This window comes from Mustela nigripes, chromosome 17 (assembly GCF_022355385.1).
Source record: "Mustela nigripes isolate SB6536 chromosome 17, MUSNIG.SB6536, whole genome shotgun sequence".
Taxonomy (NCBI): Eukaryota; Metazoa; Chordata; class Mammalia; order Carnivora; family Mustelidae; genus Mustela; species Mustela nigripes.
In genome coordinates this window covers 34218299-34234687 of record NC_081573.1, presented here as the reverse complement: position 1 = coordinate 34234687, position 16389 = coordinate 34218299, and the positions used below count along the sequence as shown (strand labels likewise).

The window sequence follows — 16389 nt, the reverse complement described above, 5'->3', positions numbered from 1 at the left end:
CTACTTGTGATCTCTCTCTGTCAAATAAATAAATAAAATCTTAAAAAAAAAGATTTCTATATTAGTCTTATTAAGAATATAAATAAATGAATAATTCTATATGCTGAAGACATTTTTGTGTTTTCCTTTTTTCAAAAAAGATTATTTGAGAACGAGAGCATGTATGTATGCACAAACGGGTGGGGGCAGAGGGAGAGGGAGAAGCAGATGCCCTGTGAGGGAGTCTGACACAGGGCTGGATCACAGGACCCTAAGATCATGTGCCAGGCTGAAGGCAGGTGTTTAACCAACTGAACCACCCCGATGCCCCACCTTGGCCATTTTTATCTACTTTTATTAGTTTAGATCTGTATAAAATTAAATATTGTTATAAGCGAATTTACAAAGACACTGTCTTTCTAAATAAAATCCTAGATCTTTGATGTAAGTAAAGAATATGAGTAATGATAAGACTTCTGGCTGCCTCCCTTTTTTCTAGTAGGTGGTCTTGGCACAGGCAGCCTGACTGGTATAGGAACTGGGGCTCTTGGACTCCCTGCAGTGAATAACGATCCTTTTGTACAGAGGAAACTGGGCACCTCTGGACTGAACCAGCCTACATTCCAGCAGAGTAAGATGAAACCTTGTAAGTGGTAGTGTTGTCTGTGATTGTGAAGTGTGACTGATGTACATAAAGCTTTTTAGATTTCCAGTTTGTTGCCCCTACAGTTATGTGGACAAAAAAATTGACTTAATATATTGTTAGTAGGGGTGATTATTTGATGTGCCTTGTAGGTCAGTGGGAATTAATTGACTAACTTGAGTTACTGAAGTAAAAAATTGAGTTATCTCTCCACCATTGATGTGGATTGTTAGAACACTGTGATGGTTAATAAGAGGTAGCATCTTTTAGGGGTGTTACTCTAAAAGTAAGAAATACAGTAAAAAGCTGTTTTTAGCATTTAAATGTATGTATATAAATCTACACTTATTCTAAAAATGTGTTGGTGGTGTTCTTTTGTTGTAAACAATTCAGGAGCAGCTATGAGAATTTCAAATTTTTGTTTCAGCAGTTTATTTTAAGGTTAAAGCTTTATGGTATATATAGCCTTACATGTAATAATCATCGCATGACATATATGATGTAACTTGGAAGACAGCTTTTAAAGTTTCACTTCCTTAATAAGTTAATTCTCAAAGTCAAAAGTCCTCTTTGTATAGATGTAGGTATCATTTACCTATAAATCCCCTTGTTGGGACCAGATATTCATTATATAGGATTTGAAAGTATACCAGTTGACTTGAAAACGTTAGTGTGAAAGACTTGTCTGAATGTTATGTTTTGTAGCATGCTTTGTGTTTACATCAGTGTCTTAATGCACATGCATTGATAATTCTTATATGTTAGATGTCATTTTTATTATAAAGTAGTAAAGACTTGTTAATGCCAAGTGAGGTTGTGTTAAGGACAAGTGCAGTGTGGATTTGAATGTAGTGAACTTTCATGGTTTGGTAAAATACTGAGGTAGAGCTACGTTTGTAAGGCACTTGTTAAAATCTTTTATATGTACGCAAAATACTTGAATATTGATCTTTGACCACTTAATAATTTCTTCATTTTCTTTTATTTTTTTTCCCCTTAAGATTAAAAGGGTATTTTTCTCTTTTTCTCTCTGTATAAAAGTGGGCCATTGGGGAAAAGGCTTAAATGCCCACTGGTTGCCTTTCTGTTTCTAACAGCGGACCTGTCTCAGGTGTGGCCAGAGGCAAATCAGCACTTTAGTAAAGAAATAGATGACGAAGCGAACAGCTATTTTCAGAGAATATATAATCACCCACCACATCCAACTATGTCTGTTGATGAGGTAAGTGTCTAGGATGTTATGGTTTATATAAATCTTAAATCCCCTTTCAGAGTTTTTAGAAATTCAGCTCAGAGTGTTTTGGTATGTGTATGTATACCCTTTGAGATATAATATTCATCTCAGGCTCAGTATATTGTTAAATATCTTGATTAAGAATTCTTTTTTAAAGATTATCTATATATCATATATCTATTTTTAAAGTATATCTATTCTTATCAGTAATCTCTACACCCAGTGTGGAACTCTACCCCCTATGTGGAGCTCGAATGCACGACCCCAAGATCAAGAAATGCATGCTTTTCCAACTGAGCCAGCCAGTCTCCCCCCACCTTAAAGATTATATTTTAAAAAATATATTCTTTTTTAACAGTTCTTTGAAGAATATTTAAGGAATGCTTTTCATCATAGTTTCCTTTATGCGTGTTTTGTTTTTGTCTTGCTTTTTCTAGGTATTAGAAATGTTACAGAGGTTTAAAGATTCTACCATAAAGAGGGAACGAGAAGTCTTTAACTGTATGCTGAGGAACTTGTTTGAAGAATATCGGTTTTTCCCCCAGTACCCTGATAAAGAGTTACATATAACAGCCTGCCTGTTCGGTGGGATAATTGAAAAAGGACTGGTCACTTACATGGCACTAGGTCTGGCCCTGCGATATGTTCTTGAAGCCTTACGCAAGCCTTTTGGTTCTAAAATGTATTATTTTGGGATTGCTGCACTAGATAGGTTTAAAAATAGGTGAGTGAATAGGTTTCCTATGAAGCATTTATCTCCCTTTTTTAAAGATTTATTTATTTCTTTGAGAGAGAGTGCATGTGAGAACGGGAGGAGAGTAGAGAGGGGGAGGGAGAGAATCTTAAGCTGACTCCACACCAAGCCCTGCGCTGAACAGAGCCCCACATGAGGCTTGATCTCACCACCTTGAGTTCATGACCTGAGCTGAAACCAGGGTTCCGATGCTTAACTGACTGCTACCCAGGCACCCTGGAAGCATCTTTATTTAATACACAAAGAAATAATAACTCACTTACCAAGTAATTCTTGCCGTGCCCCATCATTATATGTATCTTAACATTTGTATGAAGTAGAGGGGGGGGTGAGAACAGTTTTTTACAATTATCAGATAAGTGGTAGGAAAAGTGTAAATTGACATAGTGTTTTTGTTGTTGTTTATTTAAGTATGCTTTAGTGAAAGGCACCATTTTAGATTACAGTACTTTGAGTTTTGCAGAATTTAGAACCACTATTACAATCAGAATCTTGAAAATTTGTTACTCCTAAGCAGTTCTCTTATTTCCCCTTTGTAGTTCTTTGACCCCTGGCAATCCTGGATCTGATTTCTTTCTAGTTTTCCTAGTGTTCTATAAGCAGAACCATGGAGAGTATGTATGAGTCTGACTTCTTACAGTTAGGCTGATGCTTTTGAAATTAATCTGTTTTACTATATGTTTCAGTAGCTTCTTTTTATTGTATTGATTATGTATGTATTGGTTAACTGTGTTACTATATGGATTAACTGTGAATTGTTTTTCCATCTAGCTGTTAATGAACATTTGAAATTGTTCCCAGATAGTGATTTTAATGGCTTGTTGTAATCAAGTTTTAACTGAAATATAGGACCTTTAAAAAACAAAGGATACTGTTTTCTGATGTAAAAAAAAGTTCATAGATATTTCTCTCCCTCACTCTCATGCTCTTATCTGGCAATCTCTTCAAGTAGGTGTTTCTTAGGTAGAATGGGGCAAGTGGCCTAGACTAGCAGTTGAATGAAAATCTGTTAATTTTGTTGCTTCTGTTTGTACATGAGGTGATGAATGAATGAATGAATGTTTTTGTTGGCAGATTGAAGGACTATCCCCAGTATTGTCAGCACTTGGCTTCTATCAGTCACTTTATGCAATTTCCACATCATTTACAGGAGGTAAGTGTCTTTAATACGTAAATCTCTTTAGTAGGAGAGCTTACTTTGATTGATTGTGGATTTGCTGGGACTGGCATTAAGATTTCTTAATGATTGGCATTATATAAGCATGCATACTATTTGTTGCTCATTTTTTTTTATTTGTTGCTCATTTTGCAGCTTAATAGGTTATGAAAAAATTGTTTTTGGATGATATTTTCTAAGCAGTGGTTTTGCTTCATTTAATAAAGGCTTTTATCAGTTATTTTAGCCTGATACTGCTATTAAAGTATAGACATCATCTGCTGTTAATAAGAATTCTTGCATGGGATACCTGGGTGGCCCAGTCAGTTGAACCATCAGAGTCTTGGTTTCAGCTCAGGTCATTATCTCAGGACTGAGCTCTCTGCTCATTGTAGAGTCTGCTTTGGATTCTTTTCCCCTCCCCACTCACATGCTCTCTCTCAGATAAGTAAAGTCCTATAAAAAAAAATCTGCCTGATTTGCGAATTCAAGCTTCATGTTGGGTATAGAGATAACTTAAAAAAATATATAGTCTTATTACCACCTGCTTAGATTCCTTTGATGTACTTGTTAAAAAGGAGGCAGTCCCTGAGGAAATGAACATGGGATAGTGTTCATTTTCTTAAAGATTTTTTTTTTTTTTAATTTATGAAAGAGAAAGTGTGAGTGCTCATGTGAGTGGGGGTCAGGTGAGAAGCAGAAGGAGAGGGTCAAGTGGACTCTGCACTGAGCATGGAGCCTGATGTGGGGCTCAGTGCCACCCTGAGGTATGACCTGAACCAAAATCAAGAGTCAGAAAAAAAGGAAAAAAAAAAACAAGAGTCTGGTGCTCAACCAACTGAGCCACCTAGGTGCCCCTAGATATTATATGTTATAAGCCACTTTATGTGATTATTCATGAAATTTGTAAGCTTTTGTTCTAGTGATTGATTTTAGATTAATTGGTTAGTATTCATACCTTTGTCTTATCTTTGGTCAAAACCTTGCTTATAGAGAACAAGAAAGTTAATCTTTATTAACTTTGTTTTGCGTAAATCAGAGAAATGGCTTTATAATGTCATATTTACACAAATCAGAAAGATCAGAGTATGAATCTACTTTTAATTTTTATTAGAATTTAGTCCAGTGTTTTCACCAAGTCCAGCTGGGTTTGTTTGTAGGAGGGGAGAGTTTTTGTGATGGGTTAACCTAAAAGATCTATGGAGGGAAGCCACAAGTGTTACTCATTCACGTGAGGGCTTTGGGGGAATATGCCATTACTGTAGTACAGTACAGGAAAGCAGAGTTTTGTAAGACTAAGATGAGAAATGTGTTTGGAATTCAGAGCTGGGAATATAGACCTAGAGAGTGTGGAGACGAGAGGTGGCCTGGAAATGATCACACAAAGCAGTGATTCCTAGTACCTCCTATAACAAGATAGTTAGAGGGTGAGAGAAAGGTTATGTGTATTTCTGTACTTAGTCAATTTATTTTATTTATTTGTTTATTTATTTATTTTTTAAAGATTTTATTTATTTTTTTGACAGAGATCACAAGTAGACAGAGAGGCAGGCAAAGAGAGAGAGAGAGAAAGAGAGAGGGAAGCAGGCTTCCTGCGGAGCGGGGAGCCCGATGTGGGGCTCGATCCCAGGACCCTGAGATCATGACCCGAGCCGAAGGCAGCAGCCCAAACCACTGAGCCACCCAGGCGCCCCAATTTGTTTATTTTTTAAAAGATTTTTATTTATTTGACAGAGAGGCAGGGAGAGAGGGAACATAAGCAGGGGGAGTCGGAAAGGGAGAAGCAGGCCCCCCACTGAGCAGAAAGCCTGATGTGGGACTATCCCAGGACCCTGGGATCATGACCTGAGCTGAAGGTAGATGCTTAACGAGCCATTCAGGCACCCCTTAGCCAATTTAAAGTGCTATACTTTATTCAGAGATTGTCTTTCCTACTTGAAAATGCCCTTTATTTATCTTTTTTTTTAAGATTTATTTTTTATCAAAAGCAAGGGAAATGATTAGAGGACAGAAAGTCTTAAGCAGACTCCCTGATGAACATGGAGCCCAACTCCTGGCTCAATTTTAGGACCCTGAGATCATGACCTGAGCCAAAACCAAAAGTAGGGTGCTTAAGTGACTGTGCCACTTTAGAAGCCTTGAGAATGTCCTTCTTAAATAAAGTTATATATCTAGATAGTAATTTGTTTGTTTGTTTGTTTATTTGTTTAGAGCTGGGGAGGGACAGAGGGGGAGAGAGGATCTTAAGCAGGCTCTTCACCCAGGGGAGAGCCTGTTTTGGGGCTTTCTCTCACAACCCTGAGATGATACCTGGACTGAAATGAAGAGCCAGATGCTTAACTGACTGAGCCACCTGGGTGCGGCTGGGTAGTAGTTTTTGTTTTGTTCAGGCATGGACTGCTGGGAATAGGATTAGGAGCCTTTTATCAGTTTTCTAATTTGTGTGTGGAAAGGAGGTTGAGTGGTCTATGAAATGGAAAGAAGTCTGCCTTCCTGCTTCTTTGGGTCTAGCTGACTTGGCTTTCAACAGTGTGTTTCTTTGTTTCATAGTAATATAGTTATTGAGAAATAACTCATTTTTGGTCCTTAGGTTTCTTATCAGCATCCAGTAAGAGAGATCAATGTAGTATAGAAATTTAGGGGTGCCTGGGCGACTCAGTTAAGCAGCTCCCTTCAGCTCAGGTCATGGTCTGAGTCCTGGGATCAGGTCCTGCATTGGGCTCTCTGCTCAGAGGGAAGCCTGCTTCTCCCTCTCCTGCTCCCCCTGCCTGTGCTCTCCTGCTCTCTGTCAAATAAATAAATAAAATCTTTAAAAAAATTAAGTATAGAAATTTAAAGATGTTAAAGTTTACATATATTAAGGGATTTATGAAAGTATATATGCAGGCATTGGTGGTGGCTGTTTTGAAAGTTGTTTTGCTCGTCTAGTTCCCTTATAATATTGTAAGACATAATTATTTTACCTTCCAAAGAGCCCTATGGTATCTACTTATGTATATTATGTATAGGAATATGGACCAGAATGGGGCAGGGAGTAAGGGACATCCCCTCTCAGAAGTTAGAGGAGTATAATTAAGCACTTTCAGTTTTGATTAAGAAGTCTTTTTAATGTCTTACCCTCTCCCTTCCCCTAGTATATTGAATATGGACAACAGTCTAGAGATCCTCCTGTGAAAATGCAGGGCTCTATCACAACCCCTGGAAGTATTGCACTGGCTCAGGCCCAGGCTCAGGCCCAGGTTCCAGCAAAAGCTCCCCTTGCTGGTCAGGTTAGCACGATGGTAACCACCTCAACAACCACCACTGTTGCTAAAACGGTTACAGTCACCAGGCCAACCGGAGTCAGCTTTAAGAAAGATGTGCCAGTAAGTACATCTCTTTTCTTTTCCTCGGGTCTGTTAGTGTTGTAATGTCTCCAGTAGTGAGCATGTATTTTAATTTTATTGTAAGTAACACATGTCTACTGAAAGTATAAAGACCAGCATTTCTCCCTCTGTATCTTCCCTCCCCAGATTTCTCAAAGACAGGCACTATATCAATACATATTCTGGCCAACGCTTAGAGTATATAGCTGTATATATCATGTGTATGTTTTTTTTTATTTTGAAAGAATTGGTATGCATTTTTCCCTGGGATTTGTTAAGCAGGCATTTCAGTTTATGTTTATGTTTTTTGTTTTTGTTTTTGTTTTTTAGCCTTCTATTAATACTACAAATATAGACACGTTGCTTGTGGCCACAGATCAAACTGAAAGAATTGTAGAGCCCCCAGAAAATATCCAAGAGAAAATTGCTTTTATCTTCAATAATCTCTCACAATCGAATATGACCCAAAAGGTGAGCATGATATAATAGTTTATATACCATTGTGAATGCTATCTGTTCTTACCCTAATAGGTTGGGTGATTTATACTTGATATTCTGCACCCTTTGTAATACTTTAAAGGTGGAAGTAATAGAATCAAAACAAAGGGAATGAGGATATACAACTAGTGGCTGTAGTTTTTGCAGACATTAAGTAGCATTAGTTTTGCAGCAAGTTTTACAGGCTTTTGAAATAAACTCAGTGGTCTCGTCATGGTGGAGGGTTTCATTTGTACCACGTTGCAAGTCATGTTTTCCCAGAGACCATTCAGAGCTTTTATTAGATGTCTAATAACTGAGGTAACTTTGTACAAAGCACAAGAAATGACCATTGCTTTTCAAGATTATATGTAAGGCATTGGAAATGCCTATGTTAGCTGGTAATATTAGCCTGAACAAGTAATTTTTGAGATATTACACATACACCATCTTTCAAAATCCCTCCAGAATTGATTGGGGGATAAGCCTTTAGTGTCCTTTTGGAAGAGAGGTTTCCTGGAGTTGGAAATTTAGGAAAACATAGTTCCGGTGTTAGGTCTCTTAATGGCAGGTTGTACATTAATAATTTATGCAATTTTGGTCAAATGGAGAGTTGGGAATGGTGGAGGTGAGGGACTTCATGTTTTATAATTTTAAAGCTGAAAGGAGCTATAGATTTTTAGTCCTAGTCAACACACAGTTTGAGAGATGACTGTATACTAACAAGGAATTGAATATACAGTACTTCATAGCATGTGTCTAATGTGGGGGGGGAGATGAAGGGTGGCGCTTGAGCATCTGATTTTGCAAGGAGCCACATGCTACATATTGTAGTGTTCACAACAAAACCCCACAAAACTGTATTATCTTTTAATTGTGTACTTCTGTGTTGCATTGGTTGGCTAGGTTGAAGAACTAAAGGAAACTGTGAAGGAAGAATTTATGCCTTGGGTTTCACAGTACCTGGTTATGAAGAGAGTCAGTATTGAGCCAAACTTTCACAGCCTCTATTCAAACTTCCTTGACACGCTGAAGAACCCTGAATTTAATAAGATGGTTCTGAATGAGACCTACAGAAACATCAAAGTAAGATTTAGTTCTTGTTTTTTATTCATTACTGTTTTGAATTTGGAAATACTTGATTGTACAAGTAGATTCATGAAGAATTTAGTTACATAGACATGTACTGTTTACTTGGAAAGTAATTCTCCTATTCTGATTTTGTTTTCATCATTCCGTGCATGTTTTAAATTTTAGCCCTGTTAATGTCTCCTCTTCATACTTGTAATATGCTCTGAACTTTAGTCCCTCAGGTTCTTTTTAATTGTCTTATAGAAATCCACTGTCTGTATATTTATTGCTGATGAATATTTAGATTGTTAATAGTTTATGTATTATAAAGACAGTGCTGCAGTGAGCCTTTGATTTCTTATTAAGTGCCATGTATCTCTGTACCGTAGCCTCAATTATAGCTGTTGTGAAGGATTCTCAGCAGTTCAGAGTCCGAGTTTTCCTAATGTGCTAACACTTGTTCCATAAAAGTAGGTATTTTATTTCTCAGGAAGAATAATGTTTCAAGAAAACCAGCATACAGCTGTCATCATTCTTTGATGAATCACTTGGGGTAGTGGTTTAGGAACTAGCACTATATTTAAACCTGTGGATGGGAATTTTCCCCATTCTTGGTTACGCTGTAGTGCAAAAGAATTCCTGGCTCTTTCTGTTGCACAGCTGACTTTGTGCCGTTCTGCTGTTGCTGGATAAGGTTAAGGAACATAACTATATTCTCCCTTTTTTATCTGATTAAAATTATGATTGGGATATGAATGTACATACATATTATGGAGCAGAATTTCAAGATTCTTTTAAACAAATTGAAATTACAACTTGATAGCCATAAATTTTAAGGTGTAACATGTTGCACATGGATTTGTGTACGTTCCCCCAAACAAACTCATGTGGTGGTTATATCCTGTTTAGGAAAGTAACAACTAGAGAATTAATGAAACAGATATTCTAGAAATTTTAAAAGAAGCGATTAATGAAATAAATAGGTATTCTAGAAAATTTAAAAGAAGCATTTAAGCATTATTATACTGTATTTCAGAAAGCTATTTTAGTTCTCTGTAGAGATACATAGTGACCTAGATAATGCTAAAGATTGCACTCAGTACTATGATATTGGTTACATTTCTCCATATGCTTATTGTCTTGAATGACTTGGAAGCATTGGTTTATTATCATTTGAATTGAATTTGGCTCTTCAAAACTAGATTTGCAGTTGGGTGTCTGCTTCAAAACTCACTAAAACCTTCAATTTTCAAATACTTTTCTGTAGGACTATACATGACCCCTTAACCTTGTGTAGTTATACTCTGATAATACGGAATAGATCTAATGTGGGGCCATGTTCTCAGAATTGAGGGCTCATTTTTAACGTAGGATAAGGAGGAATTCCAAACATTCAGTTGAGAATTTTTTTTTTAAGCTCATTTTCTATCTTTCTTAATCCTGTACCATTTCAGGTGCTCCTGACCTCTGATAAAGCTGCAGCGAACTTTTCAGATCGTTCTTTGCTGAAGAATTTGGGACATTGGCTAGGAATGATAACACTAGCTAAAAATAAACCCATCTTACACACTGTGAGTTTCAGGGGGTCCATGTAAAACTTGAGAATGTTCATACAGCATATTTTGTTTAAAAATCTTGACTTTAGGGGCGCCTGGGTGGCTCAGTGGGTTGGGCCTCTGCCTTCGGCTTGGATCATGATCCCGGAGTCCTGGGATCGAGCCCCACATGGCGGGAGTCTCTGCTCAGCAGGGAGCCTGCTTCCCCTTCTCTCTCTCTGCCTGCCTCTCTGCCTACTTGTGATCTCTCTCTCTCGTCAAATAAATAAATAAATAATCTTTAAAAAAAAAATCTTGACTTTATTTGGGGCTATTTTATTTATTTATTTTTAAAGATTTTATTTATTTATTTGACAGATCACAAGTAGGCAGAGAGGCAGGTAGAGAGAAAGGAAGGGAAGCAGGCTCCCTGCTGAGCAGAGAGCCGGATGCGGGGCTCGATCCCAGGACCCTGGGATCATGACCTGGGCCGAAGGCAGAGGCTTAATCCACTGAGCCACGCAGGTGCCCCTATTTGGGGCTGTTTTAAAGATGATTGGGTGTTTGTAAGAGTTTGGCCCATGTTTTGAATCCACTTGCATGCTCATGATCCTGCATTGCTAAGCGGGATAAGCAAAAGCCAGTAAGGTCTGACTGTAATCTCTTTCTGTAAGGCAAGAGTCATACTATATTGATTCCTAATTTGGAAATGAGTTTGGCAAGATAATTTTTTTTTTTTTGGTACTTTGTGAAGGGTTTTGAAATACATGCCCAGTTTTTAAAAAAAATACTCTTCTTATTCTAGGACTTGGATGTAAAGTCTTTGCTGCTTGAGGCTTATGTTAAAGGACAGCAAGAGCTGCTCTACGTAGTTCCCTTTGTTGCCAAAGTCTTAGAATCAAGCATTCGTAGTGTGGTGAGTATATTTTAATATTTTATCGGTGGTTGATTTTTAAGAGTTAGCTTGTTTCAGCAAAAGTGCAAGAGATTATGTCTTTAGTTGCTGTGAACACAGAGCAAGTTTAGTCAGGTTTCCTTAGGGAAACTCGGATTTCGAGTATGAGAGGCTAAAGTAGCATGATTTTAAAGGATTTGGTGTTTTCCTAAAATACATAGATGGGAAACCCAAGGGTTTTGTTATGGCCATATGGGTATAAGTGCATAACTTTTATATTTTTTAATTCTTCAAATTTTATTATTTATCCTAAGATTTTTTTTTTCCATGTGATGAAGAGAGACACACAGTAAGAGAGGGAACACAAATGGGGAGAATGGGAGAGGGAGGAGCAGACTTCCCGCTGAGTGGGGAGCCCCAATGTGGGGCTCCATCCCAAGACCCTGGGATCATGACCCCAGCAGAAGGCAGATGCTTAAGGAATTAGGACCCAATGCCCCTTACACCTGTTTTTGTTTTTTAAAATATTTATTTGACAGAGATCTCAAGTAGGCAGAGAGGCAGGCAGAGAGAGAAAGGAGGGGAAGCAGGTTCCCTGCTGATCAGAGAGCCTGATGTGGGGCTCGATCCCAGGACCCTGGGATCATGACCTGAGCCGAAGGCAGAGGCTTAACCCACTGAGCCACCCAGGCGCCCTCTCTATAGCTGTTTTATGTAATACAAATTAAAAGATGATTTTGGTGGCCCCCTTAACATAATAGCTTTTTCTTTAGGTTTTTAGACCACCCAACCCGTGGACAATGGCAATTATGAATGTGTTAGCAGAGCTACATCAAGAACATGACTTAAAGGTAAATTTATTGCTGCTTTATCCTTTAGAACATTCTGTGTCGTCACATTATTAAAATTTATAGGAGAAGTAGAGGATAGTTGGGGTAAACCCTAATGTTTGGGTAAGAGTAGTATGTATTGTGAATAAATCTACATTTAAAAAAAATTCTTTTTGAATATTTGAATTATGCAGTTAAACTTGAAGTTTGAGATTGAGGTCCTCTGTAAGAACCTTGCACTAGACATCAATGAGCTAAAACCTGGAAACCTCCTAAAGGATAAAGATCGCCTAAAGAACTTAGATGAGCAACTCTCTGCTCCAAAGAAAGATGTCAAGCAGCCAGAAGAACTCCCTCCCATCACAACCACAAGTAAGTGTCATAATTAGCCCTCTCCTTAACAGAAGGTTTTCTTAAATGGTACGTCTTCATGCATATAGAAAGTTGTGATTTTCCATGTAATCGTGGTGCTAAAATTTTATATACTTAGGTGAGCCGCCTAAATTAAGTAAAAGTTAGTTATGTGTAGGCATTGTCTTAGGTATTAGAATTCATATGGTATTCTTAATTAAGCATCATTAATCATAACCCAACTAAGGTTATCTTTTACATTGTTTGAGGTCTCAGAAGAAACTGAATGGTATGATGGTCTCTGTTATTCCTCAAATTTTGGGCTGGCCAGGCAACCAGTTAGATCTGCCAGGGGTGGGGGGTGAATTATTATACTTGGATCATATAGATTGGAAGTGTGGGAGCTGTAGAAGTGTTGGGGAAAAAAGATTGGGAGGTGTGTTAGGATAAACCAGCTTTCATTCTCTCTCAGTCCTCAATGGCTAAGAATCTCCAAGTAAAACCAGGGAACAGCCTAGACTGGAAATAGATACCTATAAGAAAGAGTAATTCAACAAGGGTTGGGCTTCTTAATGAAGCATGTCCTCACAGTTGATGATTTGCTCTGGGGCATTGTCACTGACATAGTTTTACATACTTTGTTCAAATGTCTGTTTAAAACAATAGAAGTTTTCTTATAATTGAGGGTGGAAAAAATGTGACTTGTGCCATTCCCCCAAGTCCTCCAAGAGACTAATCTCTTTGAGAGCCTGCTAATGTTACAATAAAATCAAGAAGTATGCTTTTTATTAGCTTTTATTTTATCTCTTAACATTTAGCAACTTCTACAACACCAGCTACCAGTACTACTTGTACAGCCACGGTTCCACCACAACCACAGTACAGCTACCACGACATCAATGTCTATTCCCTTGCAGGCCTGGCACCACACATTACCCTAAATCCAACGGTATGTAAACACTGCTCCATACCCCATTTCCTACTTTGTGACAAGATAAACTGGTCACCTTCCTTTTCTTTTTGCCATTTCTTCTGGATTCTTAGTGTGTAGACTTTTGTGCAGAGAGCAGGAACTGGGAACTGCTCTGTAGTATAGCTTGGCTTTTTTCCTACTCTAAAAATAGTTATTGTGACTAGACATGGTCTATATTTGTTCCTCATATCCAAATCCTGAGATAGTAAGTAGCTGGCAGTCTAATCACCATCGCCAGGAATTCCTTCCACAGGTCAAAAGATCTTTAGTGTGTTTATAGCTTTTTGCTCTTTATTTTCATTATCATGTCACCCTTAGCCTTGCATTATGACCTTTCCTGGCAGATAGTTTGAACTGAGCTGATTCCCGTGTGTGTCTCTGAAATCTCCAGGTCAGGGTCTAGAAGTGGGACTTAACACTTTTAGTTATATTTCTTTAGCCTGGTTCTAGGAGGAAGTTTGATTTGGTCTATAAAATTCCTACATTTGAAAGGTAGTATGTTACTCTGTATGTTCAGAGTGATGATTATCTTTTATTCTGCTTACTTGTTCAGAATCAGGTACTTGGAGTATTCATGGTCTTTGTTTTTTAGAAACTGAAAATGTTTACACATATAGGAGTAACATGAATACAGTGAGCCCCTTTTTATTTAAAGAACATAAAAGGCTTTTGAAAGAGATATTTTAACCCTCATCCTATTTTTTGTTGGGGTTGGGGGCTAGATCTACAAATTGTGGTTCCCTTTATAACACTGTCAGTAATCTGAATACTTAATGTATCCCTCATGAGTATTTTTTTTTTTTTTAAAGATTTTATTTATTTAACAGAGAGAGATCACAAGTAGGCAGAGAGGCAGGCAAAGAGAGGAGGAAGCAGGCTCCCTGCTGAGCAAAGAGCCTGATGCGGGGCTTGATCCCAGGATCCTGGGATCATGACCTGAGCCGAAGGCAGAGGTTTTAACCCACTGAGCCACCCGGTGCCCCCCCTCATGAGTATTTTAAAAATTTCTTGCAAGGACCTTGAGTTAAAGAGACCAACTGAGTATTAGGGCATAGTTTGTTTTAGAGATAAAAGATTGGAAATAGTTTTCCAAGTGAAGCAAATTGGTAGTGTAAAATGTTTGGTATTCTGAGGAATTATTTGTGGTAGTGCTTTTTAAGAAATCTTTTTCTCTTAGAAATCTTTGATTCATTTGCATTACTCCAAGCAGCTAAAGAAGTCACTTTCTTTAAATGCCCACATGGGGCACCTGGGTGACTCTGTTAAGTATTTGCCTTTGGCTCGGGTCATGATTTCAGAGTCCTGGGATCCAGCCCCGTGTTGGGCTCCCTGCTTAGCAGGGAGTCTGCTTCTCCTTCTGCCCTGGCTCTTGTGCTCACTTGTTCTCTCTTTCTCTCTCTCAAATAAATAAATAAAAATCTTTAACAAAAGAGTACTTAAGGCACAAATTTTAACTAAGGAAGCAGGTAATGATCCAGTAATAAAAAATTTGCCCATAAGACTTTTAAAAAACCGAAGACTCTATCTCTTATCATATATCATAAAGTATCCGAATACTGCTCTCTTTGTAGCTTAGCTTCTATTTCTTGTGTTCTTCATTGGTTTAAGTAGAAATTGGTAGTTAATGGTTAATACTGAAGTAACTTCCAAAATCATGAGTGTGATTACTGATGAAAGTTGGGTTGTCTTACTTAAATAAGCTGTTGACTTAACTTGTTTTTTCCCCACCTAGATTCCCTTGTTTCAGGCCCATCCACAGTTGAAGCAGTGTGTGCGCCAGGCAATTGAACGGGCTGTTCAGGAGCTGGTCCATCCTGTGGTGGATCGATCGATTAAGATTGCTATGACTACTTGTGAGCAAATAGTCAGGAAGGATTTTGCCCTGGATTCTGAGGAATCTCGAATGCGAATAGCAGCTCATCACATGATGCGTAATTTAACAGCTGGAATGGCTATGATTACCTGCAGGGAACCTCTGCTAATGAGCATATCTACCAACCTGAAAAACAGCTTTGCATCAGCCCTTCGTGTATGTTGGTTATGTTTTTGGTATAGTACCTTACTGCTTGCCTGAAAGACGTTCTTTTTCTTCACATATCACCAAATTTGATGTCTTTCTTTCTCTTAGATTGTAAATTCTGTGAGGTGAAGCATCATGTTTGTTTTTGCTTACTATTATATCCCTCAACATAGTGTTTGGCAGGTAGTAGATATCCAGATATTGTTTAAAGAAATGAATTTTTAAAAATGCGTAAGTTAGTAATCTTGTTTTTGTTTATCATTAAGAATTTAGATTAAAACACTTGGAATAAGACAATACAAAAGTGACTTTGTATGTATACACATAAACACAAACATGCACTCTTTCTTCAAGTAACTCAGTTATTAATTTTGGGTCTTACATGTCATGATTAATAATGACTTTTATTAAAAACTGCTTTACTGTTCACGTATTTGTTCACCATTTTCATAATTGCCTGATAAGTAAAATGTTTTGGATGAGTTCTGTTTTTATCTTATATACAGATGAAGATGATGATTAGGCTATTTCATGGTCATAGCTAATAAGTCATAAGTCAGAACATGTAAAATTTGTCTAGGCACTGCATTTCCTGTTTTTTTACCTGTCTTGTCCATCCACAGAAAACTTTTTAAATTGTTTTCATTCTGTCTTTTCCCCTTCCAATAGACCGCATCCCCACAACAGAGGGAAATGATGGATCAGGCAGCTGCTCAGTTAGCTCAGGACAATTGTGAATTAGCTTGCTGTTTTATTCAGAAGACTGCAGTAGAAAAAGCAGGCCCTGAGATGGATAAGAGATTAGCAACTGTAAGTGTTTAGCATTTGCCATTTAAGTATTTTTTTTTTCCTGTTTAAGAAAATGCCTCATAACAAGAACCTCAGTGACTTTTTTTTATTTGCAGGAATTTGAACTGAGAAAACATGCTAGGCAAGAAGGGCGCAGGTACTGTGATCCTGTTGTGTTAACATACCAAGCTGAGCGGATGCCAGAGCAAATCAGGCTAAAAGTGAGAACTGGGGGCTTTGTCTCTCTCTTGCCCATCTTTGTTTTCTTTCTGCTCTAGTTGCTTAAACTCTTCACCAAGACTAAGACAGTAGGGTTA

At 37.9% G+C, this 16389-nt stretch overlaps 1 protein-coding gene and 1 non-coding gene across 7 annotated transcripts in view; both read left to right on the top strand.

Annotated features, from left to right (window-relative positions):
• The window catches only part of CNOT1 (CCR4-NOT transcription complex subunit 1), a 113087-nt gene that overhangs the window by 75518 nt on the left and 21180 nt on the right, over positions 1-16389 (top strand). For 2 of the 6 annotated variants that reach the window (XM_059382605.1, XM_059382601.1), the window contains exons 19-33: positions 482-625; positions 1720-1844; positions 2294-2580; positions 3685-3763; positions 6901-7131; positions 7462-7602; positions 8515-8694; positions 10134-10250; positions 11020-11130; positions 11883-11960; positions 12134-12311; positions 13109-13239; positions 14996-15292; positions 15953-16093; positions 16189-16293. In XM_059382605.1, the coding sequence (XP_059238588.1) occupies positions 482-625; positions 1720-1844; positions 2294-2580; positions 3685-3763; positions 6901-7131; positions 7462-7602; positions 8515-8694; positions 10134-10250; positions 11020-11130; positions 11883-11960; positions 12134-12311; positions 13109-13239; positions 14996-15292; positions 15953-16093; positions 16189-16293 (2345 nt within the window). Of the gene's footprint in view, positions 1-478; positions 626-1719; positions 1845-2293; positions 2581-3684; positions 3764-6900; positions 7132-7461; positions 7603-8514; positions 8695-10133; positions 10251-11019; positions 11131-11882; positions 11961-12133; positions 12312-13108; positions 13240-14995; positions 15293-15952; positions 16094-16188; positions 16294-16389 lie in introns of all 6 variants that reach the window. The other 4 variants (XM_059382606.1, XM_059382602.1, XM_059382604.1 and 1 more) reach the window with 2 other exon arrangements.
• Positions 9250-9387, top strand: LOC132006237 (small nucleolar RNA SNORA46). The gene has a single exon (XR_009401020.1). It is a non-coding gene; the product is annotated as a small nucleolar RNA SNORA46 (small nucleolar RNA).